The 25501-nt window shown below is 57.4% G+C and overlaps 3 protein-coding genes across 5 annotated transcripts; 2 read left to right on the forward strand and 1 right to left on the reverse strand.

Moving 5' to 3' along the window:
* Nucleotide 1: 1 nt before the first annotated feature.
* Nucleotides 2-10189, forward strand: PLIN1 (perilipin 1). Of its 2 annotated transcripts, none has more exons than XM_055811892.1 (10): nt 2-794; nt 2158-3443; nt 4185-4243; nt 5605-5803; nt 5946-6028; nt 6380-6632; nt 6803-6993; nt 7540-7689; nt 8369-8602; nt 9102-10189. In XM_055811892.1, the coding sequence occupies exons 3-10, from the start codon at nt 4199-4201 to the stop codon at nt 9471-9473; spliced, it is 1527 nt and encodes a 508-aa protein (XP_055667867.1). In that variant the 5' UTR covers nt 2-794; nt 2158-3443; nt 4185-4198; the 3' UTR covers nt 9474-10189. The 2 variants fall into 2 exon arrangements, with proteins under 2 accessions (XP_055667867.1, XP_055667872.1); XM_055811897.1 differs by having other exon boundaries at nt 2158-2418.
* On the reverse strand, nt 9996-13961 carry LOC101914220 (ras-related and estrogen-regulated growth inhibitor-like protein). 2 transcript variants are annotated; one of them, XM_055811903.1, is made up of 4 exons: nt 13342-13961; nt 12868-12921; nt 12352-12428; nt 9996-10712 (listed from the first exon to the last, which is right to left on the reverse strand). In XM_055811903.1, the coding sequence occupies exons 1-4, from the start codon at nt 13478-13480 to the stop codon at nt 9996-9998; spliced, it is 987 nt and encodes a 328-aa protein (XP_055667878.1). In that variant the 5' UTR covers nt 13481-13961. The 2 variants fall into 2 exon arrangements, with proteins under 2 accessions (XP_055667878.1, XP_005236514.2); XM_005236457.3 differs by having other exon boundaries at nt 10369-11783; nt 13342-13958.
* Nucleotides 13962-14094: 133 nt separating this feature from the next.
* Nucleotides 14095-24689, forward strand: KIF7 (kinesin family member 7). Its single transcript, XM_055811933.1, is given in 19 exon segments — nt 14095-14439; nt 15493-15693; nt 15960-16371; nt 17119-17650; nt 17971-18108; nt 18254-18406; nt 18408-18482; nt 18899-19101; nt 19394-19500; nt 19800-19955; nt 20289-20491; nt 20609-20806; nt 21063-21188; nt 21657-21833; nt 22134-22349; nt 22579-22785; nt 23174-23372; nt 23475-23624; nt 23828-24689. Coding segments are annotated over 19 exon segments (4143 nt in total). The 5' UTR covers nt 14095-14135; the 3' UTR covers nt 24214-24689.
* The last annotated feature ends 812 nt before the right edge of the window (nt 24690-25501 follow it).

Below are 25501 nucleotides of genomic sequence, written 5' to 3' on the forward strand. Positions count from 1 at the left end.
TGTTAAAGAGACATTGCCTATAGTTGCATTTGGGTTATAGAACTTTCCTTTTGCAATAGCAAGGTGGCAGCCAGATTTGCCTATAGCTGCACTGGGGTTATGGAGCTTTCCTTTTGCAGTAGTAAGGTGGCAGCCAGATTCATCAGACTAATTAACAATCCCCATCTCAGCTGCAAAAACATGAAGTAACTATATGAGTACCAGATAAAATACATGAAATGCCCTGAAACGTAGTGACATTTTGAGAATTGCCATCGGTTGCCCTTGAGTACCTGTAGTGAGAGCTGGAGCCTTCTGCCCAGCATAGGCAAAGCTACAGTGCAAGGAACGGGTACACCAGCATTTTAGTATCTTATAAACAGCTTTTCATTTGGCTGGATCGTGGTGTCATAGGGCGAATCACTGCAGCTGTTTAAAAACAAGTGCCTGTTCAGGGCAGGGAGTGAAGGGTAACATCTCCAGCTGAGATGGCGAGGGATGGAGCCAGGGTAACCATTAAAAACAAGCTTACTGTTGGCTCCTATCCCCTAGAGTAGGAGCCTTGCAAACTTGGAAGCTCTAAAATGTCAGTTCCTGAACAATGTATAAAGCATTGCATTCAGCAATGTTTTAGCAAGAGTTTCTGAATTACTGGTCTGATACACATTTCATAATGGAAACAGTTAACAGGAGAGTGGTCTGTGTGAGATGTGCGAAGTAGTTTTCTATTATATTTACAGGCAAGGCCTTCCTAGTGTTAAAACCATGCTTGGCGTGATATTTCAAGAAATACGTGAGCCATTCAGGATTCGCAGGTGAGCAGCAAGAACAGTCAGAGATCTAAACACCAGCGTCTCCAGGGAGGGACCAAATGAACCAGTTCTGTAGAGGAAAGGTGACTGGGGGAGGGTATGAGAAGTCTTCAAGTGTTCAGAAGGTTGTCTGCCAAGAGGAAGGCGATAAATCAGTCTCTAAAACCATCCAGGAGGTAATACATTTATATTGCAGCAAAGGAGAATTAAATCACACTTTTTTTGAACTGTAAGTAAAATGAAAGACTAAATGGATTGCCCAGGAAGGGCAGTCCTTAAAAAGAAACCGGACAGAGATCTGCCGGCAGTGGTTTAGAGGGTGCTGATCCTCCCACAGAGCATGGAAATGAATTGGTTACCTTGCCAGCCCCCTTCCAGACCTAAGTGCAAAGATTCCTTTCAGGTCTTTGGGGATCTGGCTCATCCCCTCACTGTGGTTTTTTGAGGGATATGGAACAGACTGTGGAGACAAAGGTGTAAAACGGCTTCCAGCTCATCCAGTGAGCTCTAAATATTGCCTGGAGAAACACAGAAGGTGTTTCTGGTGTGAGGTGAAGCAGAGGCGGGGTAGAAGCAATGGTACCTTTGCACTGCAGAGCCCAGGGCTGGCACAGCTTTTGCCTCAGAGGAAGGGGAGGGGATGAGCAAAGGCGTTAGTAGGGCAAAGGCTGTGTTGTCTGTTGATCCCAACTCTAGCCAAGGCAGAGAGAAGCTTGGCACGCACCCTGCACTTTTAGCAAGGCCAGTGGGGCTGGAAAAAGTGTCGGTGCCAAGAGAGCAAACTTTTGGGCAAGCTGTTGCCCTTTGTCCCGTTGTCTGGATTGCAGTGACTCACCCCACCACCGAGCTGGAGACAGCCCAGGACACTCATATGCCTCTGTACCCAGCTAGCAAGGCAGGCCTGCAGGCTTTGCAGAGCTCTGGGGTGGAAGCAATCTCCAGGCTCTTTGGGGCGAAAGTGGGTATTTTCCTCCCACGCATGGCTTTCTCACATCCCTGGGCAGTCTCCCACCCCCATGTACGAGCAGCACAGCTGGGAGCCACAGAGTCGTGTTGGGTGCACACCTCTGTGTCCTGCACATGAGTGCCAGGCAGGTGCAGGTGTTCAAGGACTTGGCTCTGGTGCTTGGGCTTCCCGTGATGCCGAGATGCGTGCCAAGGGTCTCCCTGCCTCGTGCCAGGTGGTCCAGGACACACAGCAGCCTTGTGTCAGCAGGCTGCTTGGGCGGGTCATCTGCGCTGAGCCCCTTGGTTATTGCTGTGTCCTCTGGCATTTTTCTTTCCATCATGTTGTCCTTGTCTTATCAGCGTGGCTTGTCTGTGATCTCTGTAGTCAATAACCAGAACCTATCATGTCTCCATACAGGTGGTGTCTTCTTTCTTCTCAATCAATACTGCAAATGGATTTGTTAATTATGACGTGAGTTGGCAGAGTGCCTCCTGTGCACCAAGACAGGCTGGCCACGAAACAGCTGCAGTAGTGAGAGCATTGCTGGCAGGTCAAGGGGAGTAGTTGTTCCTCTCTGTGAAGCACTTGTGAGGTCACATTTGGGGAGCCATGTCCTGTTTTGGCCCCACCAGCACGGGAGAGATCTTGACTAGAGTCCAGCAGAGGATCGTGGAGAGGGTAAGACATTTAGGCGCATGGAGCACGTGCCATACCAGCGCAGACGGGATCACAGACCTTGCTCAGAAGTGCACAGAGCAAGGATAAGAGGTGGCAGGCACAAATTGCAACAGAGAAACTTCCAACTGGACATAAGGAAAAAAATAGTTTACCGTGAGTACGGTTAGCACAGGAATTTGGCTCCAGAGAGATGGGAATCTCACCCTTGGAGATTTTCAGGACTGGACATAACCTTGAACAGCCTGATCTAGCTTCAAGGGTAGTCCTGTTCTGAGCAAGAGTTGGATGAGGTGACTTACAGAGATCACTTCCAACCTGATTTTTTCCTCCATTCCTGTCTACTCCAAATGCCTAGAGCTTTCATAATGAAGTGTCTGCCCTGACCCTCAGCTAAAAGCCTCCTTACCAAAACCCTCCATGAATTCTCCTAGAAATTGTAGAGAAATCTGGCCAAACCAGATTGGTTTATGCAGGATGTGACACCCACATCTGCCGTCTGCTCCTTGTGCTTAGTAAACTCTCCTGGGGAGAAACTATGTTCTTGGTCTGTGTTGTGTTTCCCAACATGATAAGGTCCTGTTCCACCACGGGGCATAACAGGCTACAGAAATACAGGAAGGTTTTAATTTCTTAGGAAATACTGCCTGACTCTTCACCTTCTCCCTGGCTGCTCATGATCTGTTGCTTTTGAAGTGGTGAGGTCCAAGGGCACTTTTTTCATCTTCTCTTGATGGAGGGGTGTTAAACCCTGGTGCATCCCAGCTGTGCTGCAGCTTCTGGGCTTTGCAGGGAAGACAACAAAGGGGATTTTCTGCCATCATCTGTTCCGAATTACGGTGGCTTCAGGGAGCTCTTTGGCCAGTTTCCACCACAACCCGCCAGCTCCCAAACCCGTGCAACTGGGAGGTGGGGCCTCGTGGTGGTAGGGGCCAGGGCACGGTGCATCACTCTCAGAGGACCCGGGTGAAGGGACCGTGCAGCCACCATCCTCTGCTCCTGCTCTGCTGGGGACGGGCTGCCCCTCGGTGAGTAGCCTGTCTCCACCGGGTGCTCGGGGGACAGCTTCAGCGGGACAGGCAGGGTGAGAGCAGGGATCACCCGCTCTCCCTAAATCTCTTGAATTTCATCTGCTGCTAAGAAAAGGGAGTCTGTGCTGGGAGCTAGGGTTGTGCTTTCAGCTGTTACCCAGCTGGGAGCAGTGGAGACGGGTGTTTTGCGGTGCTTTTGTCACCCGCATCAAGCTGGGGCTGTGCAGGGATGGGTGCTGGCATTGTGAGCAGCAGAGCTGCAGGACAGATGTGCAGGAGGGGGATGCTGACCGCAGCTGGGCAGCTCACCATGTCCCTGCCCGCAGCTCCTCTCTCTGCTCCTGTCCTTACCCCTCCCCTGCCTGCATCTCAGCCTGGCCTTTGCGCGCGTCTATTAACATCCTGGTTGCTCTGAGTTTGCTTTACAGCTCTGTCGGTGCCCTTTATCCTGCCTTGTACGGTAGCTCCTCCAGACTAGATGCCTCAACTAATTTTGTGGATCTTTGGGTGTTAAGACACACTAGCAGAGGAGGGCTGTGTGGAGTCATTGGTTTTACAGCTTAACTGGTAAAAAGTCAAGCGTTAGGCACTGACACATCCGTTACACCCATGGGAGGTGCATGTCTCAGCCCAGCTCCCAGCCCCACTGTGCTTAGGGGGTGCAGGCGTGAGCTGGGGGAGGCCAAGCCCAGCTCTGCCTTTACAGCGGGGTCTGCAGCTCCCAACTTTGCTTTACAGGTGGATGCATCACGATGACAGCGAAGAAGAATCAAACTGTGCAGAATGGAAGTGCCAAGGTGGGTGTGGGAAGGGGGAGAGAGGGGAGGGCAGAGGTTTGCCAAGGGCGCCAGGTGGTGCATACCAACACTGCCAGATGAATACAAGCCACATCTCACACTGTCCCTCGTGCTATATACAGCATATATAACCCCTGTTATCTTTATATGGATCTTTACCTGCAATAATATAGAGCATCATCAAAGGGAAAGGATAAAACCTTTCACTTGCTTGAAATTAAATAGTTCAGAACCAAGTTAACTCTGAGCTGACGCGAGACCTTGGTGAAACCAGCTGGCAGTGCCTGTCCTCCTGTCCTTTGTCTGTGTCCCTACGGTGGACCCCAGACCTCAAGCAGTCATGCTGCTTGGATGCAATGCTGCTCTGAACAGCTAGAGCCCCTGGGATTGCTGAACTGCGGGATTTGTGAGAGGGCTGGCTCCACGTCAAGCCAAAATTAGCACAGTGTAGCACAAAACAATACAGTTTTTCTCAAACATGCAAATTCACAGTCTGGTCATGGTTACAAGCGGGACATGAAGCCAAACTTGCCTCTCACCCACTGGTGATCAGAGGAAAGCTCAGCTTTGCCTTTTTTTCTGTCCTGTGCAGCCCTCATGGCTGCTGTGGTGAGACAATGCTCCCTTCGGTCCTCCCCTGGAGCTGCAACATCTCCCTCAGTTGTCCCACCTCACCAGCTGGGTACCAGGCAAGAGCAGCAGCTGGAGCACAGGCTCATCCTGCTTGCCCAGCTTTGAGGGACCTACCTCCAGCCATGCTCTGGCACTGGCAGTGCACACAGGTGTCGGCTGTGCTGGTTTATACTGGTATCCCACATTGCCTGTGCTAGCAGGGTGTGGGGGTGCGGTGCCTTGCCGCCTCGAAGAGCTCTGGTGCCCTTTTCTTACAGCAGTGGCTCCTACCAAAGCCCTGTGTGCCCTCAGGGACAGACTTATTCCTCTCCCCTTCTTTTTGAGGTCCATATGCCTTATTTGCCACGGTGGTGACAAGACAGACAGGATAGAGGTGCCACATAGGCACTGGCCAGTGCTGGTCCAAGGATAGGAGCAAGGGCTGGGTCAGATAGAAGGAGCAGGGTAGAAAGCCAGAGGGACCACCTGGACAGTTGGGCTTGGGAGATGGGGGGAGTGGGGACCGTCACCGACACTGCCTGTGGTGTCCATGCTCCTTCTGCGGCAGCAGCCAGCGTGCTTGTCCATGGCTGTGCCATACACAACGTAACTGGGAGACCCTCAGTGAGGGTTGAGAAATGCCCTCCTCCTCCAACGTGAGCTGCGGTCCTCTGCCACCAAGATGTGGTCAAGAGGGCATTCTTCAGGGAAGAGCTGTTGGCTGACTGATGCCCATCTGCCATGCATAGGAGAATGTACTGCAGAGGGTCCTGCAGCTGCCGGTGGTGAGCTCGACCTGCGAAAGCCTCCAGCGGACCTACGCCAGCACCAAGGAGGCCCACCCGCTCGTGGCCTCAGTGTGTGAGGTCTACGAGCGGGGTGTGCAGGGTGCCAGCGCCTTGGCCATGTGGAGCGTGGAGCCCGTGGTGCGCAGGCTGGAGCCTCAGTGTGAGTCCATCCACGGGGGGGAACACGGCAGGGGGGAGCCCACCAGAGCCTCCCTTGGTGGGACAGCACTGGCACTAGCATGAGCCTAGCACAGCCCAGGTGCTTTTCTTACCAACCCACCCCATGCTTTTGCCCAAGGCAGTCGCTGTGGCCAACAATCTGGCTTGCCGGGGCTTGGACCACCTGGAGGAGAAGATCCCTGCCCTCCAGTACCCAGTTGATAAGGTCAGTCACAGTCAGGACATTCTAAGACACCCCCGACCCCTCTGCAGAGCCCACATCTCTGGTCTTGTTTCTGGATGGTGATGGGCTACTGGGGGAGAAACAAGGCAGCACCTCCAAGCAAGGGCTCCTCCAGGGTTCCTGCAGCCCAGGGGATGGTTGGGGTGCTCCCAAACATAGGTCAACAGTGTCCTGTGTCCCATCCCTGCCAGCTACTTTCAGCCCAGGCTCAAGAGAGCTGTTATGCTCCTCCTGGGGCTGTCTACTTGCATAGCTGCCATGGGTTCCTGTGGTCCCTCTGGCTGTCCCATGCCACCCCAAGCACACCAGCAGGGCTGTGTTCTCTGCCCACAGCTCGCATCTGAACTAAAGGGCACCATCTCCTCCCCCCTCCAAAGTGCCAAAAGCACCATTGGCAACTCCATGGATAAGATCATGGAGCTGGCAGCCGAGGGCTACGAGGTCACCAAGAACACAGTGGAAACGACAGCAAGGTACACGAGGAGGAACTCAGTGAGCCAGATGGCAGCCGCAGGGGTCGACACGGCCCTGGGAGGGCTGGAGAAGCTGATGGAGTACCTGCTGCCAGAGGAGGATGAAGAAGCAGGTAGTCCTGATACCCAAATCCCCTCATCTGGTAAGGGCTGGATGTATCTGGGGTGACACCTCACTCATGGGGTGCAAGTGGCAGGAGAAAAACACTGGATTTTGGTGTAGGGATGCCTAGAAGGGTCATCCTGCCAGGACATAAACCTTCCACTGCTCTCCTGCCTTTAGATCAGAAGCCCAAAGAGACACGTGAGTCAGCAGCAAAGGTCTCCCAGCAGCAGACCAGTGCTCCCAGCACCCTGGGCCGGATCAGCGCCTTGGTTAGCACCGTCTCCCACCGTGCTTACCAGCAAACCACCCAAAGCCTCCAGCATGCCAAAGCCAAAGGGCAGGAGCTGGCCACCTGGATCCCTGTCTTGGTGAGTGCCAAACCCATCTGCCAGGTTCCTCCTCCCCCATACCCTTTTTGGGGCTGATTCTGCTTTCGGCTGAGACATTTCAAGCTCCTCGGAGCACGTCTGAGGGCAGGCTGGTGGGCACTGCTGTTTCCCCCACTCAGCAAGATGAGCCGAGGGCTGGTGGTTCCCACAGCACGTTCACACACAACTTTGTACCATATTAGTGGGACAAGTTATTTTTAGCTGGCTCCCAATGTATACTGTTGATTTATGGCCTTGCCATAACATCCTTCCTAAAGCAAAAAGCGCCTGCAGAGGCTCAGAGAGGATGAGGAGAAGGAGGCACCTCTCCTCTTCCACCCAGCGCTGCGGCAGGAACCCCTTCCCTGGCCTATGCCAAAATCCTGGACCTCCCGGCTGCCCTCCGGATTTCTTCCGGCATGCATCAATGAACCCCTCTGCTCCCTGTGCACCCCAGGGACCCTGTGAAATCCTCAGGCTAAGCAGGATGGGGCGGATGGGACCTGCCAGCTCCCCCCAAACAGTGGCTTTTTGTTCCTCTTCCAGGGCAGCCTGGCCAAGCCGAGTGTACCTGCAGCGCCGCGGGTCCACGGTGATGGGCAGAGCACTGCGGGTGGCTGGCTGAGCCAGCGGCAGAGCAAGGTGCCAGAGCAGAAGCAGGAGAAGGTGGGGAAGAAAGATGACCACACCAAGGAGGTACAGAGAAAAGGGGAGCAGTGAGCCAGGGGTGCCCCAAAGCATCCTCCTGCCCATGGGCCATGTGGGGGATGTTCCCCCCATAGCTGTGGGGGTCAGGCCCTCATCCCCACTCAACCCTGAATTTCAACCTGGAGGAGGCAAGGGGAAGTTGGCAGGGGGCATCCCCAGCAGCCCCCTTCCCTAATGCCCCAAAGCTGCAGGCTGTGGGCAGCCCCTGAGCTGGACAGGGTCACCCTGGCTTGTATATTCAAGACTCCTTTGCTGCTGTGGGGTGTCAGCACCGAGCTTCCTACCGAGCCCCTGAACACCCCCGAAAAATCTCCCTTCGTGGTCCCAGCAGCGAGGGGCAGTGTGAGCCGGGGGTCTGGGAACAGTCCCCAGCAGCAGCTCCGCTGGGACGTGGGGACGGGAAGCAGCAGGTTGGGGTCACTGCCCTTCGCCTCTGCCTGCAGCGGAAGCACAGCCCAGGGCAGAGGGTCTCCAGGGGCCTGGGCAGGGGGGGCAGTGGAAGCGACAAGGAGTGACCCTGCTGCAAAGGGCTGTGGTGGCTTTTGCAAAGCAGCGAGCTGAAAGCACTCTGGCTGTGAGCTGCAGGGGGGATGGGGAGCCCAGGTCCACCCATGTCCTACCTGGAGCAGCTGCTGGGGCCAGCGGCTGAGCTGGTTTCTCTTGACAGGCAGGGGACAACCCTGGGCTGGTGGGCAGCGTGGCTCACAACCTGCAAACCGCCTGTGCCTCCGGCATCTCCAGCGTGAAGAAGGTTCCAGCCGTGGCCTGGGATGCAGCAGAGGGGTTGATCCTTTTCACCCCCCGCAGGCTGTCCAAGGCCATGGAGACAGTGGATGCTCTCGGGGGGACCCTCGTCAGTGCCCCCAAGCATCTGCTGGGCACCCTGTACAGCTACGTGCCGGTGAGTTTATCCCCAGCCAGGTCCCGTCCATCTCCAGCGAGCCTCATTTTCTCCAATCATGAGCACCCCATAGCTCCAGGCAGGAGGTACCAGAGCGGGGAAATGGGGTGCTTTCAGGACACCTCAGTCTCACCCTCCTCCTGAGCATCCCCCAAGCCATGACAGTGTGTTTCCCCCGACAGAACCAGCAGGTTGGCTGGTGATGGCACCTTCACACAGTTCATGCCCAAGCCAGGCTGTGACCACAAATTCCTGGGAAGGTGAAAGTTCAGGCTGAGACCATGTCCCCTCTCCTTTCCCCCACCCTGCTGCTCCCCTGGGACCACCTCTCCACTGCAGGTGCCTGGGCTGCACCCACCCACTCTCCTCCACTGTGGACCCTTCTGGGTGCAAATTTGCTTGTCCTGAGGTCCCCCGAGTTCTGAGGGGGCTGTGTGGCACAGGGAGAGCAGGGCTGGCCGGCAGGTTCAGCCTGGCTGGGTGCTCACCCGTCTCTCAGCTCCGCAGGCAGTCAGTGAAGGCAGAGGAGCCAGCCGGGGGCAGCAAGCCCAGCCCGGAGACGGAGCAGAAGGAGGAGGACACCAAGCCTGCCCCCCCCTCCGCTGAGGAGAAATCCCAGCTGAGGGGCGACTGGCGGCTGTACCGTGGCCATCACCCCCTCTCCTTCCTGGGGCTCGAGGACCCCCTGTTCCTGCGGCACAACCTCTACCGCAGCCCTGCCTTCGAGCCCGAGTGCCCCCTCCCACGGAAATCTGCCTTTGCCCCCTACAACAGGCGGGTGAGCGAGGGCTCCTACCGCTTCAGCCCCGAGGCCATGTACAGCCGGGCTTACTACACCAACCTCTACGCTCCTGCCTTCAAGAAGGACTGAACCGGTGGGGAGGACGATCGCAACCTGGCCCCACTGTAATCCCCCGCCCTCAGCACGCTTTGCCCAGCCCCCGCCCCCCCCCCCCCCGCCAGCTGCCCGCATGCACCCCTGTAGCGGGACAGGAGCTCAAAGTGGTAGACATGCCGTGGGATGTCATCTTCTGGAGTGTATTGGGGCTAGGATGGGGGAATAAAGGCAGCCAAAAGCCCTGTCGGTGGAAGGAGAAGGTAGGGGGAGGTGGGACCAGAGGGATGAAGGAGATCCGGAAAGCATTGAGACCAGAAAAGAGAAAAAGGGACCAGCCAGGCCTGGCACTGGGCTACCCTGGTCCCTGTGGAGCATACGGTGCGGACCTTAGATGGACTATATGTGGAGAACAGCACTGAGACAAAGCAGGGAGGACAGCAAAGCCATCATGTTTGCATCACCACAGCAAGCCTAGTTCCCCAGTGGCAGGGCCCATCCCTGGCCACAGAATGTTCTTCTGTGAAGGAGCCAAAGGTCCCCACGGACCAGCAGGACTCATGGGTAGGAAAGCCCCCTAGGCACCCACACCCAGCTGGTGGTGGGATGGATGGTGGGGTCAGGAAGACCAGTGAGAACAGGTGGAGCTCCTGGAGCCCCTCTCTCCCGCAGGACCGCCTCGCTTCCCACAACACCTTGTTGTATCTGCTGCAATAATAAACCTTCCCGAGCTGCTCTGCTCAGCTGCTTTATGAGAGCGAGCCACCAAAATGAGGGAGCGGAGTGGGGTGAGTCACCCAACCCAGGGCTGAGGGAGCAGGTACGGGAAACGCATCGCTGGGTCGCTGCTGCAGCAACGGTGGGTGCTCGTGCCCAGCACAGTACGTGTCTCTTCCCATGCCCCGAGTACAAATTCACAGCCCCAAGGAGCTGGGGGCCTCCTGCCAAATACAATTTATTGCATTTCCAGAAGAACACAGCAGAGAAATCAGTGTCCGTACTGCACACACAAGCCCTTTCCCAGGCATACAAGGGGGAGGGTTTGGGGAGAGGCAGGGAAAAACTTCCCAGCAGCAGCAGCAGAGTTCGGCTACGAGCCCGGCAGCCCCTTCCCCACCTCCTTTCCTCCCCGGGGACAGGCAGCCTTACAGATGGAGCAGCTTGGGAAGGCGCACGGTGCGATCCCTGTCCTGGGAATGAGCCACGTGTCTGTTTTTTCCCAGGCACAGTCTGTACGGTGCTTGCACAAGGGGAACGGCTGCGGTTGCTGGGAGGCTGTGGGAGAGAAGACCACAAGCAGGAGAGTTCAAAAGCAAAACGGGTGGGATGGGAGGCGTCAGCCCTCCCTGAGGTCCTCTGGGGTCGGCCAGTGCTGTGGGCTCTGGAACACTGACATGGTGATGCACAGTTGGGAACCGCCAGTGGCTCCCCAGTGGAGAAACTGCACCTTGCCAGTTCATGGGGGCTCCAGGGGTTATCAGAGGAAGACCCTGATGCGCATTAATAAGGATCCCAGGGTAGAGGCAGGGGGACAGGGAGCCGCGTGGCTGTGCAGCAGCGTGTCCTCACTGTTCACCAACAGCTCAGGCAGCTCCTGCTGAAGAAGCTGGGGATGATGCTGCCTGGAGCTGCGGCAAAATCACCTGGTAGTTTCCAGCATCAGAAGATGGAAGGAGAAAGCAGGAGGCACCTAAAAAGCTGGTACAGCAGAGTGGAAACTCTGCCCCATCACAGAGCCAAGAGGAAGGCACTACAGTCCTCAGCTGCACTGGCTGCACATGGCAGGACACCCAGACTCCGACATTAGGAGGACAGCAAGGAACCCATCATACTTATGGAAACACACCATCTCCATGGGCATCCGGGGGGAGGCTGGGTCCAGCTGGGTAGCACAGAGAGAAGCAACACTCACACTGTAGCTCAGAGGGAGTCCGTTCGCTTACGGGCAAACACAGATGACATGGTCTTGACGATGCCGCGGATCCCTGTACCCTTTTTCAGTGCCAGTTTGGTGTCAGGGATGCGCTTGGCCAGTCCATGGAAGACCATGAGGGCCCCATGATAAGCCTCGGCTGCAGAGACCTCATAGAAACCACAGTCTAAAGAGAGGGCCAGGAGCCGACCCTCCTCACTGGACACCACCCGTCGGTGGTGCAGGTCCCGTTTGTTGCCCACAATGATGATGGGCACCTTCTCCTGGCTCTGCCCCTCCTTGGTGGCCTTGATGAACTGGATTTTAGGGGGCAGGATGTTGAAGCTGGCACGGTCACAGATGCTGTAGACCAGGACAAAGCTGTCTGCCCACTGGATTCGCTTCTCCTCTGAGGAGCCCTCCTCTGCCTGTTCCTGGGGTATGAGAAAAGGAAGGGTCTTTTATCCCACCCCCTCCTTCCCTCCCTCCATGCCTGCCTCCTAGCACAGGGTGCAGCAATCCGGAGCCCATTGGGACAGGGACAGATAGCAAGCAGCAAAAGGAAAGAAAGAGGAGTACTGAGGAAGGCAGCCAAACCTCATCTAAGAGACACAACTCAGGCTTCAGCATCATTGTCCTCAGCTTATCACCCAGCCACTGTATCACCTGCAGCCTGTAGGTGATAACAACGTGGGGACCTCAGAGTGGCAAGTCCACTTCGTTAGCACAGTCCTGTGCTCAGCCTGGGCTGGTAATGTTAGTGCTCCAGCTCTAATGTCCTCAGCCAGAGGACCGTGGGCTACGGTGACTATTGCTACCCTGCCAGCGACGCTGCTGCCCTGTGCTCTGCAGGCAAGAAGGATTTGGCTGCCTACACACCATCTGACACGAGAACTTTGCTCAGCTGGAGCTCCCTGCCTGTGGTTCCTTATAGTCAACTTTTAGTAGAGGGGTTTTTTGTCCCTGGGGTGAAAGCAGGTGACAGGAGTGGAGCCCTCTCACCTGGGAATTAGGGACATCCCAGATGTGGAAGAGAATCTCTCGACCATCCACGGTCAGGTTGTGGCTGTAGATGAATTCTGCCAAAAAAAAAAAAAAAAAAAAAAAAATCATCTTCATAGACCCAAGAGATAGCTCCCTCAACCCTGGTCTTCTCTTCATGGCGACAAGCCTGTCACATCCACCCTGGCAGACCATGCTCCTCAAGGCAAGGTCCAGCAACAACCACAGGGAGCATGGTGGCCCTCACAGTTGTGACTGCCCCAGCCTGCTTCCACCCCAGCCCCACCGGTGCCACCAGCTGCCACTCAGGACCTTCTGCACCCCAGAGAAGCAGTTGTGGAACAAGAGATGGGTCGCTGAACAGATACACTCATCGAGCCCCTCAGGAGCTGGCAAAGGCTCTGGAGAAGAGCAGGAGTGGACGCGACGCAGTGAAACGCAGCAGGCAGGAGCAGGCGCGCCTCCTGCACCCGTCGCTCACGGAACTGGCCGGGCTCTGGCCTGGCACTCACTCACCCATGTCTCCGTACTCCCCGATAAAGCGCCGGGTCAGGAAACGCACAGTCAGAGCTGCAGAAGGAAGGATGGAGATCACCAGAATAGCCCTAAACCTGACGGATTTTTCTTTTTACGTGCAGAGCAGAGTCAGGCACCGTTACCCTGCACACTCACACTAGCAGGAACGACCTCTGGTCTCCCCCCAGCCACAATGACAGCAGGTCTGCGGGCAGAGCACGAACCACCGGGCCGTCAGCAAACCGCAGCGTAGCAGAGCCCACCTTCCCGCACGGCTCGCCCGCTGCCTGCACGGCTGTGCCCGGCCTCCCACCCGACGGCTCGGCCTCATCCCACCGGCTCGCTGCGGGGCAGCTCCCCGCATGCTGCTGCAGCGCCGGCTGCTCGGTTTGGTTCGGGGTTTTTTTGCCGGGGAAAAGGACACAAACAGGTCTCCCCGCCCGGGGACCCCCCCCGCTCCCCCCCGGTTCTTACCCGATTTCCCCACGCTGTCCGCCCCCATCACCAGGACGTTCGCCTCCGCCCGGAGCGCGGCGGGGCCGGGCGGCTCGGCGAGGGCCGGGTGCCCGGGGGTGAAGCTGGCGCTGCGGCGCAACGGCAGCCGGAGCCCCATCGCGGCCGCGGTGCTGCCCCGCCGCCGGCGTGTGCGGCGCCTCCCGGCGCGGCCGAGGAGCCAGCGCTTCCCACGGCGCCCGGGGGACCGGCGGGGCCATGCCCCCCCCCCAGCCGCAGGGGCGGCGCAGCGGGAGCTGCGGGCGGCCGGATGAAGAACTTTTGTTACGGCTCAGACGCGGCTGCCTGCGCCAGCGCCGTCCCGGGGGGCTGCCCACGCCCGCACCCCCGGCGCGCTGGCCCTCGGGGGGGGGACGCAGCCCCTCGCCCCGCTCTCCGCGGTGGCCGTGGGAGCGCCTGCGAGCGGCGGGGCGGCTGGAGCGCCCCACGCGTGGCGCAGCGGCTCAGGGGCGGCCGAGCATCCTCTGGCGGGCGACGGAGCGGTGTCCCCGGGCGACGGAGCGGTGTCCCGCGAGCGACGAAGCGCCCCCCAGGGACGGGGCGCCCCGCGAGCAGCCTACCCCTTGCCCCCGCACCGCTCACGCGTGTCCCCCCCCACGCCACAGCAGCCCCCCCGCCCGCTCCCCCGGGGCGGTGCGCACCGGCCCGCCCCGAGCCCGAGCCCGACCCCCAGGGGCGGTGGCGCCGGGCGGAGCCCCTGACGCCATCGCGGCGCGCCGGGCCGGGCCCATCCCGCTCCCCGCGGCGGCCCCGCCATGGCGGCGGAGGGGGCGGCCGTGCGGGTGGCCGTGCGGGTGCGGCCGCTGCTGCCCCGGGAGGCGCTGCGGGGGCACCGGCCCTGCCTGCGGGGCGACGCCGCCACCGGCGAGGTGGCGCTGGGCCGCCGCCGCCGCTTCCGCTTCGCCGCCGTGCTGCCCGAGGCGGCGGGGCAGGCGGCCGTCTACCGGGCCTGCGTCCAGCCGCTGCTGCGGGCCTTCTTCCGCGGCTTCAACGCCACCGTCTTCGCCTACGGGCAGACCGGCTCCGGCAAGACGTACACCATCGGGGAGGCCAGCGTCGGTGAGTGGCGGCGGGACCGGCAGCACCGTGCCCGCCCGACGGCGCTGTCCCCGACGGCACCGCCTCCCCCCGCCCCACGGCGCCCCACGGCCACCGGCCCCGCCGCCCCTCCCGGCCCCCCGCCCTCCCCGGTGCCGCCGGCCCCGCTTTGCTCTCTGCGCCCACACCCGCCGGCATCACCGCCCGCCAGCCCCGCCGCCTCCCGCCACCCGCTCGGAGCTCGCAGCGGGTGGCTTTGCCCCTCTGGCACCGCACGACGAGCCTGGCCAGGAGGTGGTGGCGACCTGCCTAGGGCACCGCTGCCTTCTGCTGCCTTGGATCTACCAGATCTGTCCTGAAATAAGCCCGAAGGGGGGCCGTGTGGGGTTGCGGGGGCACATCCTCTTAGTTTGTTTATTTGAAGGGGACTGGGAAGGAGGAGGCTTTTCCCTCCTTTAACTGCTGGTTTGATGGCGTTATGGTGTCTTACAGAGGGCATAGCTTGTAAGCACTAAATTGTTTCCATGCTTTCCATCTACCTCTGTATGCAGTTTCCCAGTTAGCCTGGCATTGTGCCCAGTTTGGGCATTGCCCCTTTGCACGACTGTTGGAGGCAAAAACAAAACAATTTAAAATTTAGACAGCAGAGTGCTGTGGCCAGGTACAAGCAGGCTGCAAAGACAAAAAGAAAAAAGTACTTTTCGGAGCTTGGAAAGGTTGTGAAGCCACACTGCCTTTGACGGGCAGCACACTGTAGCATCAGGCAATGTGTTTGCTACCTGCTGAAACACTAATGTGCTTTTTCCTTCTTGAGGAAGGGCTGGAACCAAGCAGTGTCACTGGAGTCCAGCACAGCAACGGGACAGGATTTGCCCCAAGGTCCTGTGGCTTAGAAATACTCCCAGGGATATTTAATCCGGGCTGCAAGGGCTGAGCTGTGGGAGGGTTTGTGAGGCTGCTCCTTTCCAGCTGACGTGTGCTGCAGGCAGGCTCCTGCCCGTGGCTCTGACCCCAGCCAGCACGGGCTGCCCACGTGTTCCCTGCTCCCCGTGACCACGTGCATCTCTCTGCCAGCTTCCATCAATGAAGACGAGCAGGGCATCATCCCACGAGCCATGGCTGAGACTTTCAAGCTTATTGATGAGAATGACCTGATTGACTACACGGTCCGAGTGTCCTACCTGGAAGTGTACAAGGAGGAGTTTCGGGACTTACTGCAGGCGGATACAGCCAGCAAAGACATCCAGATCCGGGAGGATGACAAGGGGAATGTCGGTATGTATGGCTCTGTGTGGGCTCCCTTTTCTCCCATGCCTCAGGCCAGAGTTGGGTTATCTATCCCTGAAGGCAGGGCCAGTCCTCCATCCCTCCATCCCTCTCCTGCAGCAGATTGCTGTTCTTAGTAGTCCAGTTTGGTTTTGGTGTGGAAACCAGTCTGTGTGTGGCACGGGATGGGCAGGGCAGTGGCACCGGGCTGTGCAGAGGAGCTGCGTCCTCAGGCAGCCTGTCCCTCCCAGTCACAGCTCCATTTGCTGTTGCAGTGCTCTGCGGTGTGAAGGAGTCAGAAGTGGAAGGGCTGGACGAGGTGCTGAGCCTGCTGGAGATGGGGAACACAGCCAAGCACACGGGAGCTACCCATGTCAACAGGCAGTCGAGCCGCTCACACACCATCTTCACGGTGACCATGGAACAGCGGCGTGGGGCTGGCCGCCTCCCCCTGCACCACCACCCCTCCTCTGTCCCTGCCTCGGGCCAGGTCCTGGTTTCCAAGTTTCACTTTGTGGACCTGGCAGGCTCAGAGCGAATTGTGAAGACGGGAAACACAGGGGAGAGGCTGAAGGAGAGTATCCAGATCAACAGTGGCCTCCTGGCCTTAGGCAATGTCATCAGCGCCTTGGGAGACCCTCGGAGGAAGAGCAGCCACATCCCCTACAGGGACTCCAAAATCACCAGGTACAGATTGGGATTGGGACCCCCAGGTCTCACGGGCTCGTGGCCCGGCAGGAGGGATGTGATGCTGCTCCCTGCCTTTCCCACGCCCAGCCTGCCAGGTTTGGCGGCAGAGTCCCCCAGCTAGCTGAGAGGAGCCTGCAGGGCCGGGTGTCCCTTCTGCTCTCACACCAGGGCTCTTGGACCGACTGCTTGGTGGTACGGGGCCAGCTGACCCGCAGTGCCTCACAGCAGCTTACAGGTCCGCCCGCTGTGCAGGTTTTCACGTAGGGAAGCTTGAGGAGCAATGAGGCCAGGACAGAAATGACGGTGCGGTGCTGCAGAAGGCGAGGCTTGCATAAGTCATGCTGCCGGAGCTGAGATGGGGTATTACCATGGGTTATCCTGCCCTTCCTGCCTGGCAGTGAATCAAAAAGGCTTCCAGTAGGCTGGTTTGACGGTCTGCAGTTAGTTTTTAGCTCGAGCAGGCAGTCTTGGCAATCTCCAGCAGGTTTCAGCACAGCACATGCCTAGCAGTGATGGCAGAGTTGGGGGGCTCCCAGCCTCGGGAATTACTTGGATGGAAACTTGTCACAGTGCAGACTGGTATTCCTCTGCTTAATGATTCTGCTCACTAGTGAGTGACTCACCAGTGCCAAACTGGCCACAGAGCAAGAATATTGTTTCCCTTGGGCTTAGCCTCTGGAAAGGGTCGGAAGTTCCTGCATTATTTTGTATTTGAGCTACTTTAATCACTGTGCTCTTCCCTAGGATCCTGAAAGACTCTCTGGGAGGGAATGCCCAGACTGTGATGATAGCCTGTGTCAGCCCATCCTCCTCCGACTTCGATGAGAGCCTCAACACGCTGAATTATGCCAACCGGGCTCAAAACATCCAGAACAAGGCCGTGGTGAACTGCCGCAAGGAGACGGAGCACGTTGAAGAGCTTCACCTGCAAATAAAGAAGCTGCAGAAGGCGCTGGAACAGCGGCACCGCTCCGAGACCCGTATCATCAACCGCTCGGCCACCACCAAACGATGCGTGCCGGAGCCCACGGCTCGGCTGCTGGCTGAGTGCGCGCATTACCGCACCTGCACCGATGCTGCGTACCGGCTGCTGATGGAGCTGCAGGAGGACAGCAACCTGACGGTGGAGCAGATCCTGCGGGTTAAGGAGTGGCTGTGCGCGGTGGAGAGCGAGAGGAGTGAGCTGACCTCGGCCGGGCTGGATAGCGGTATCGAGAGCACCTCCGCAGAGGAGCAGAGCCTCGAGGCACAAGGCTCAAAGCTGGCAAGAGCCCAGGTAATGGCTTGGGGTGTTGCAGCTCTGAGGTTGGGTTCATCTGATGGCCACTGAAGGCAGCAACCTCAGCACGGCGTGGTGGAAGGGGTCAGGAAAGGGAGAGGAGAAGCAACCTGGCCAAGAGGCCAAAGGGAGGCAGAAAGACATGGTCCTCCCAAGCAGGCAGGGGGAAGGTGGATTCAGCTGTGGCTGAGAGATTTATTTCACAGGAAAAATCTGGATCTGCAGAGCTGCTGTGCCCTTGCAGAGTCCAGCATGGGAAGGGAAGGACAAAGGTGGTGGATGCTGATGCTGCCTGTCTTCTATTTTGGGGGGGACAGGTGAACACTGAGAAGAGGTGTGAACCCATCAAAGATGAGCAGGTGGCTAAACTGCAGAGGCAAGTGGAGCGCCTGGAGGAGGAGAACCGTGATTTCCTGGCTGCCCTGGAGGATGCCATGGAGCAGTATAAGCTGCAGGTATTTTGGGGCTCTGCTCTCTTTGTAGGGACCTGCCCTACTCCTCCCCTTCCTCCCCCACAGAGCGCAGCCCAGCTTTTGGGTTCCTCTGCAGCACATCTGGGATCCACGTGTACATAACCACATTTTTCTCATTGCTTCCTAGAGCGACAAACTGCGGGAGCAGCAGGATAAGATCTCTGAGCTGCACGTGCGCCTTGAGATGGCAATGCCAAACCTGTGTGTGCCAGGGCTGCTGGAAAACCTTCACTTGGTGACTGCTGGCCAGAGACCTCACACAGCCCCGCTGGACGCTGCCCCCGTCCCATGGCCTCAGTGGGGTTCCCTCGGGGCTCCTTCCCGCTGAGCAGAGTGGAAGAGCCCGTTGCAGGAAGGTGAGGGCACCAGGCTGTGCCATTGAGGAACTGCTGCCTTTTCACTTGGGTGCCCTCCGGCAGAGGAACTGCTTTTTCCCCGCTGTTGAACATGACCCTTGTCAGAGGTGTAGTCCACAGGAGTGTTCACTGTTCACAACCAAAGTGTTTCACAGCTCTGGCAAAAGCAGCCCAGCTTCAAAACTGAGGCTTTTACTTTGATGTTATGGGCAGGTCCCAGATTTGCTCAGCAGCAGCAGCAGAAGGCAGGAGGGCAGGCAGCTGGGTCTAGCAATGCACCCGTTCTCCTGAAAATACACTCAACTCCATTTTGTTGCTTTTCTTTGTGTCTAGTAGCGATGCCCAGCTGAGAGCTGCTTTTTCTAACACCAGCTCTCATGCAGTATGTCTCCTCTCTTTCCAATTCTCTGCCCCAGCATCTTGACAGCGACCCCTCCTTCCAGGAGGAGGACCTGGCCAGCTGGCACCTGAACCATGCGCAGTGCCTGACTGGCAATCCAGAGGTCAGAGACGCGGTGCTGAGGAGGGAGCTTAGCCAGGACTTGGAGAAGCCATCAGAGCTGTCCTCAGGAGAGGAGGAGGAGGAGTGGGAACAGAAACGGTCCCTGTTGCAGCGCCGGTGAGTTGAGGCTGTCCCAGCACTGCGCAGTGTCCCAGCAGTCGCATGGCCTGGCTGTCCCACCTCCGCAGCTCAGCTCTTGCATAGGATGTAGAAGCAGATGCTGCCTTTGGGGTCAGCGATTCTGCCGAGACAGCTGCCTGCCCGCTGGGGAGCTAATTACCATCCTTCCTGACCACAGCTAACTGTTTCTGTCTCCTGAAGCCTGTGGATCGTGAGGGTCCTTATGGAACAGCTCTAGCAGTGCCCAGACCCAACCAGACCTAATTGATTAATGTACTGCTCCTTCTAGAAATGGGATCCAAAGCTGGAGCAAGAAGGACATCTGCAAGTTGAAGGAGGAGCCGAGTGGAGACAATGCTCACTCGATTCAGGAGGAGCAACTGGAGCTGTCAAAAGGCAAGTGGCACCCATAGGTTGTCGGACAGTCTTCCTCGGGTTGGCAGTGCTTTGTTGGATGCTGTTGGTGTCCCATGTGGATGAGCCTGGAGGACAGAAGTGGAGCAGATGGCAGCCTAGCTGCTTTTGTTAAGGAGAGACTTGAACTGCTGGGGTCTGGCAAGAGCTGCCTGTTGTGATAGAAGCTGCAGGTGACTGGGCGATGCTGTGCCAGGTCTTGGCTACAGCTCTGATGTCAGGTTATCCTGTCACCCAGCTGCTAAGACAGGACCTTCCTTCCCTGGGAATCTGTGTTGCAGAGGTCTGTAGAAAGCGGGAGCCAGTGCTTGGTCCCTGGGAGCGCCTGCCAGGGAAGGACTCGGAGTGGAGGCTGGTGCAAGCACAGCAGAAGATCCGGGAGCTGGCGATCAACATCCGCATGAAGGAGGAGCTGATCACGGAGCTCATTAAGACAGGTGCAGAGCTGCTGGCAGGAATGTGGACCCACTCCCCATGAAATCTCTTAGTCATGATGCTTGGTCTTTACTCCAGTCCTCACCTTCCCTCCCTGCATTGCTGGTGCTCGCCCCTTCTCCTGTAGGCAGCAGGGCCCTGTTTCTCCATCCCTCTGGCTGACTGAGACCCTTCCCATTGGTTTCTCCCTTCCCTGGAGTAGCCGAGGGAAAGGGAGCATACACTGTCTGTAGGCAAAAATACTTGGGGAGAGCGAGGAAAGTTCCGTCCCTCGGCAGGATCCTGGCTGCAAGGGAAGGGGGGCTGGAGGTCATGGTGCAGGGGGTGTGTTGCAGGCAAGGACGCCCAGGCTCTGAACAGGCAGTACTGCCAGAAGATCGGCGAGCTGGAGCAGGAGGCAGAGCAGGTGCGGGCAGAGCTGAGTGACAGCCAGAAGCAGCTCCAGGAGCTGGAGGGCAAAGAGACGTGGGACCCCGGGGAGAAGCACAAGCTGCAGGAGTACCGCACACGTGTGGCGGCTGCGCAGAGCAAGGCACGGGTGAGTGGGAAGGGCTCTGTCCACCCGGCAAGGTGGGAATGGGGCAGAGCTGGGGGCATCTCTGCAAGGGGCACAGGGGAAATGCCGAGACCAAGGGCAGCTTTCGCCCTCCGGCAGGTTCTGTGCAAAAAGAAGCAGGCGACGGAGAGGCTGGTGTCCCTCTCAGCCCAGAGCGAGAAACGGGTGCAGGAGCTGGAGAGGAACATTCAGCTGATGCGGCGGCAGCAGGGCCAGCTGCAGCGCCGGCTGCGGGAGGAGAGTGAGCAGAAACGGCGGCTGGAGATGGAGGTGAATAAGCGGCAGCACCGAGTCAAGGTAGGAATGGGCAGGAGCAGCTGTGCTACTGCGGTGTTTGCAAGGGTGGCGATGGGTGGGCTCTGCAAGCTGCTAGGCAGGCCAGGTAGCTCTGCTGGGGTCTGTGGTTGTCTCGGAGAGCATGGGGTGATGGAAAGAGGATTTTTTTAAGAGTATCCAAAGAGCTAGCAGAGAACATAACCTGTCCCTCAGCCTCTGGCTGCAGGGCAAACAGCTTCCACCCCGTCGATGCTCATGGCTGCTCTTTCCTATGCAGGAACTGGAACTGAAGCATGAGCAGCACCAGAAAATCCTGCGCATCAAAACAGAGGAAATTGCAGCTTTCCAGAGGAAGCGGCGGAGTGGCAGCAACGGCTCCGTGATCAGCCTGGAGCAGCAGCAGGTACAGACAAAGCGAGCCTGCCTCTTTTCTGCTCAAAGGGGACTGCTTGGCAGCCTGCAGGCTGGCAGGGGAGATCAGGAAGCAGGGACCTCAGCTGGGGATGGGACAGAGCCCATCCTGCCCTTGAGGAGGACAGTCCATAAAGTCACTTGCATCTAGTAGCTAGCCCAGGATCTTTTCTAAATCCTGGCATCAGTAAAGAAGCTATGAAACCTTGTCTGTTAGCAGAAGGGTGCTGGGAGTTGTGGCCCCTCAAGGACTCCTTGGCAGCTGGGAGTTTAGCTTAGCTCTGCCTGTTGGAGGAGCTGGAAGCATAAAACCGGTGAAGTCTGGGCTATAGGGCTTGGCAGAGATGGAATCGAGACTCTAGCTCTGGTCTGAACCCTACTGCTCTTTAGTCTAGCAGTGCTGGGCATTGCTGCTATGATCTGCATGCGTGCACATGCCCTTTGCCTCTCCCTCCATCAGAAAATTGAGGAACAGAAGAAGTGGCTGGACATGGAGATGGATAAAGTTCTCGAGCAACGCCGGGCCCTGGATGAGCTAGAAGATGAGCTGAGGAAGCGGGAAGCTATTGTGGCCAAAAAGGAAGCCCTGCTGCAGGAGAAGAACGGCCTGGAGAGCAAGCGACTGCGCTCCAGCCAGGTGGGACAGGAGTGTGACGCCTCACTCAACCCCTTGCTTGATTTCCAGCAGAGGCCGGAGGCTGGAAGGCCTGGGTGCCATCCTGGGTCTGGCAGAGGGTTGCAGGCCAGGATGAGGTGGTGTTGGATAGGAAATCTGCCGGTACAGAAGAGCCTGCTTGTGCTGTGCCTCTGAGCTAGCTGGTTTGATAGCCCTCAGCTTATGGGGGGGGGTTTCACTTGACCTATGGAGGGGAGTAGAAGGGAGCTGAGGGCCTGGCTTGGCTTTAGAGCAGATCCCCTTGAGCATCTTCTGCTGCAGGCTCTGACAGATGACATAGTGCGTGTGTCCAGCCGCCTGGAGCACCTAGAAAAGGAGCTGACTGAGAAGAACGGGCAGTTGCGTCACGGCAGTGCCCATGACCAGCAGCAGATCCGCCACGAGATCAACAACCTGCGCCAGGAGAAGGACCAGCTGCTCAAACAGAGGTTGGAGCTCGACAACAAGCTGCGTCACGGCACCCTGCTGTCCCCAGAGGTACCTCTTCTTGGGCTGGGCTGCGCTGCTTGCAAGTGCATGAGGTAGTACGAAGTAAAGACCTGAGCATGGGGTCATTAGTGGATGCTCCCCCACGTCCTCAGGCTGTGCGTAGCCCAACTTCTTGCCGGCATCATTGAGATGATGCTGAGATGACAAGGGGAGGTTAGGGCAGAGTGAGGCAGGGCGAACCGTTTGCTCCCTGGTAACTGCAGCTCTGCCCTGGCAGGAAGAACGGATCTTGTTCCAGCTGGACGAGGCAATCGAGGCCCTGGATGCAGCCATCGAGTACAAGAATGAGTCTATCACGTGCAGGCAACGAGTCCTGCGGGCCTCAGCCAGCCTGCTGTCCCAGTGTGAGATGAACCTCATGGCCAAGCTCAGCTACCTCTCCTCCTCCGAGACCCGCGCTCTGCTCTGCAAATACTTTGACAAGGTGAGAGACAGCTGCCCTCTGTGCTGGTGGGAGCTGTAGTACCTGACCAACCTCTCGTCTTCCTCAGTTTCAAGCTTCCTCCCTGTCGCCTGCTGTACTTTTGCCCTGTAAAGTCAGGGCACAAAGCCACAGCACCCTGATCCCCACCTGTCCCAACACCTGGGAGAGGGGCTTAACTAGTCACAGGATGCGTGGATCCCCACAGTGGCTCTGCCACATCATTGCAGCCACACGTTGCTCTTCCCTCCACGAGACAGCTGCGACATCCCAGAACTACTAACCTCTGTACGCTGTACCAAAAAACTAACTTGATCAGGCTCGGTGGGGCGGGAAATCTTCCTGGGCTCTGAAGTTGCTGAGGCGTTCCTTGCTTTTGGGCCCTGGCCAGGTGGTGACACTGCGAGAGGATCAGCACAGGCAACACATTGCCTTCTCAGAGCTGGAGATGCAGCTGGAGGAGCAGCAGCAGCTGGTGTACTGGCTGGAGGCGGCCGTGGAACGTCAGCGCCTGGAGATGGACCGCCAGCTCACCCTGCAGCAGAAGGAGCATGAGCAGAACATGCAGTTACTGCTCCAGCAGAGCCGTGGTAACCCCCCCAGCTCCTGAAACGGGCACCAGTGGCACTGTGTTCGTCTTCCGCAGGCTTGCAGCTTGAAATGACCTGGTTTGTTGTTTTTTTTTTTGGCAGAGCACATGGATGAGGGGCTGGCCAGCAGCAAGCTGCAGTATGAGGCCAGGATTCAGGTGCTGGAAAAGGAGCTGAGCCATTATATGTGGGCAAACCAGGAGCTGAACCAGAGGCTGAGTAACATGAACCTCCATCCTGGACAGACCAAAGGTGAGAGGAAACTGCTGTTCCTACCAAGTTAAAAGGAAGGGAATTTAAATTCCTTTCCCTGGCAATGAGAGCTTGGAGCGGAGGCAGGAGCAGTGCGGGTGGAGGTCATTGCTAGCCTTGAGCAAGTGCTCTACGGGCACTGATTTTGATGAGAAAAGTAGAGATCCTGGTACTCATCTCCCTGTACCCCCAATCTTTCCTAGCAGGGATGGAGAGAGGCATTCACGGGGCTGGGGACAGAGCTGCCCCTGCCCTCGGGACCTGTGAGGAATCCAGCCTTGGGGAGCAGCCCGTGCCTCTGGCCGTCCCTGAAGAAAGCCATCGGGTCAGGGATGAGAACAGGGACCTGGTGCATGCCCCTTTGCCATCGACATGGAGGCGTTCCTCCCTGCCCAACGACAGCCCTGGGGACCTTCGGCAGAGGGATCCGGAGCACTTGCTGAGAGCGGGGCAGCCTCATGAGGTGCACCCACCACGGAGCCTGGCTCCTGCCTCCAAGCCCCGCCGGGAGCTGCGCAGAGCCAGCCTGAACGTGACCGCCGTGCCTTACCACCCAGCGATGATAGATGTGAGGAAAAACCCACTCTAGACACAGGCTTAACGCTTAACCTGGCCCAGGGTGGGCAGGAGCACATGTTACTGATGTGAGTTAAGAGCCTTCCTGCCCTTCAAGCCAGCCTGGCTACAAACCTGTTACATTTCAGAGGCCTGAGGAAGGAAAAGACACTTTTCGTAAGGGCAGTAAACATGTAAGGTGTGGAACCACCAGCCCGTGTTCTCCGCGTTGCTGCCAGTGCAGACAGCACTGACTAGACACCTTTCCTCCTGCACCATCAACAGATTAAACACTGGGAAGTGGGAGATACCTTCCGCCCTGGCCTCTAACACTAAAAACTTGTTTACAGTTTGGAAACCTCTGCTTCAGGGCTTGCTCAGCCCTAGCACCTGCAAGGGAGATGCTCTGCAGTCCTGCAGAACTTGTACATAGATTTTTGAAATAACATTGGTTTTTTACATTTCTTATTGTAACTTTTCTAATAAAGAAGAGTGAGTTTTATGAAGCAATCACTTGTCAGAGGTCTAGTGGGCACTTACTCTGGGTATGTAGTTTTACTTAAACCTCACTGCATGGGAAATCAGCTGCTGTCACAGTGTTGTCTTGATGTTTAAATATCTGCTTTTGAAGTGCTCACGGCTGGAGCTGGTAGGCTTCCTACATTATGCTGCTGCAGGAAAAGCATCTCCAGCCAGCAGCGGAATTGTCTGGAGCATCCAGGATAAAAGTAACTGGTTATATTTTTCTGTTGCAGCCTTAAGCTGCTTTAAGCAGCGTTTTTGTATTCTTGGGGAAAACTTCCAGTCTGGATGTAAGGGAGATTAAATACAGTGCTGGAACTTAACACTGACACCATCCACCTCAGGAAGGGGGACACAATGTTAATGCTGACAGCAAGAAGCAAAAGCCGAGGTGCCTGCTTTAAAAAGGGCTGTGGGGGAAAACAGCAGCTTGGCTACCTGACCCCCAAAAGCACAGCACTGCTTCAGCCTGAAGTCACAAGCACAGCTACAACAACCACCATTGGAGGAACAACACACACCAAGTTAAAAGCCAGCAGCTGAAGCAGGAACCACCTTCTGATCTTCCTCTTACATACTTGACCTTGCCTGTAGGGTTGTGGCTTTGAGGGGGTGACTTTACCGAGGGCTCTGGGGTGGCTGAGCTGCACAAAATTTTTTATGTTTTCAATGACAGAAAATAAAGAAAAAAGATCTTCACTAGGGAAAAGAAGAATCCATCCTACTTGGAAGTCAGTAGTAGTCTTGGAGCTCCATGCCTGTGTTTCAATCGACATCCCTGATGCAGGTACACCTCTCCA

This window comes from Falco peregrinus, chromosome 1, assembly GCF_023634155.1.
Source record: "Falco peregrinus isolate bFalPer1 chromosome 1, bFalPer1.pri, whole genome shotgun sequence".
In the NCBI taxonomy this organism is placed as follows: domain Eukaryota; kingdom Metazoa; phylum Chordata; class Aves; order Falconiformes; family Falconidae; genus Falco; species Falco peregrinus.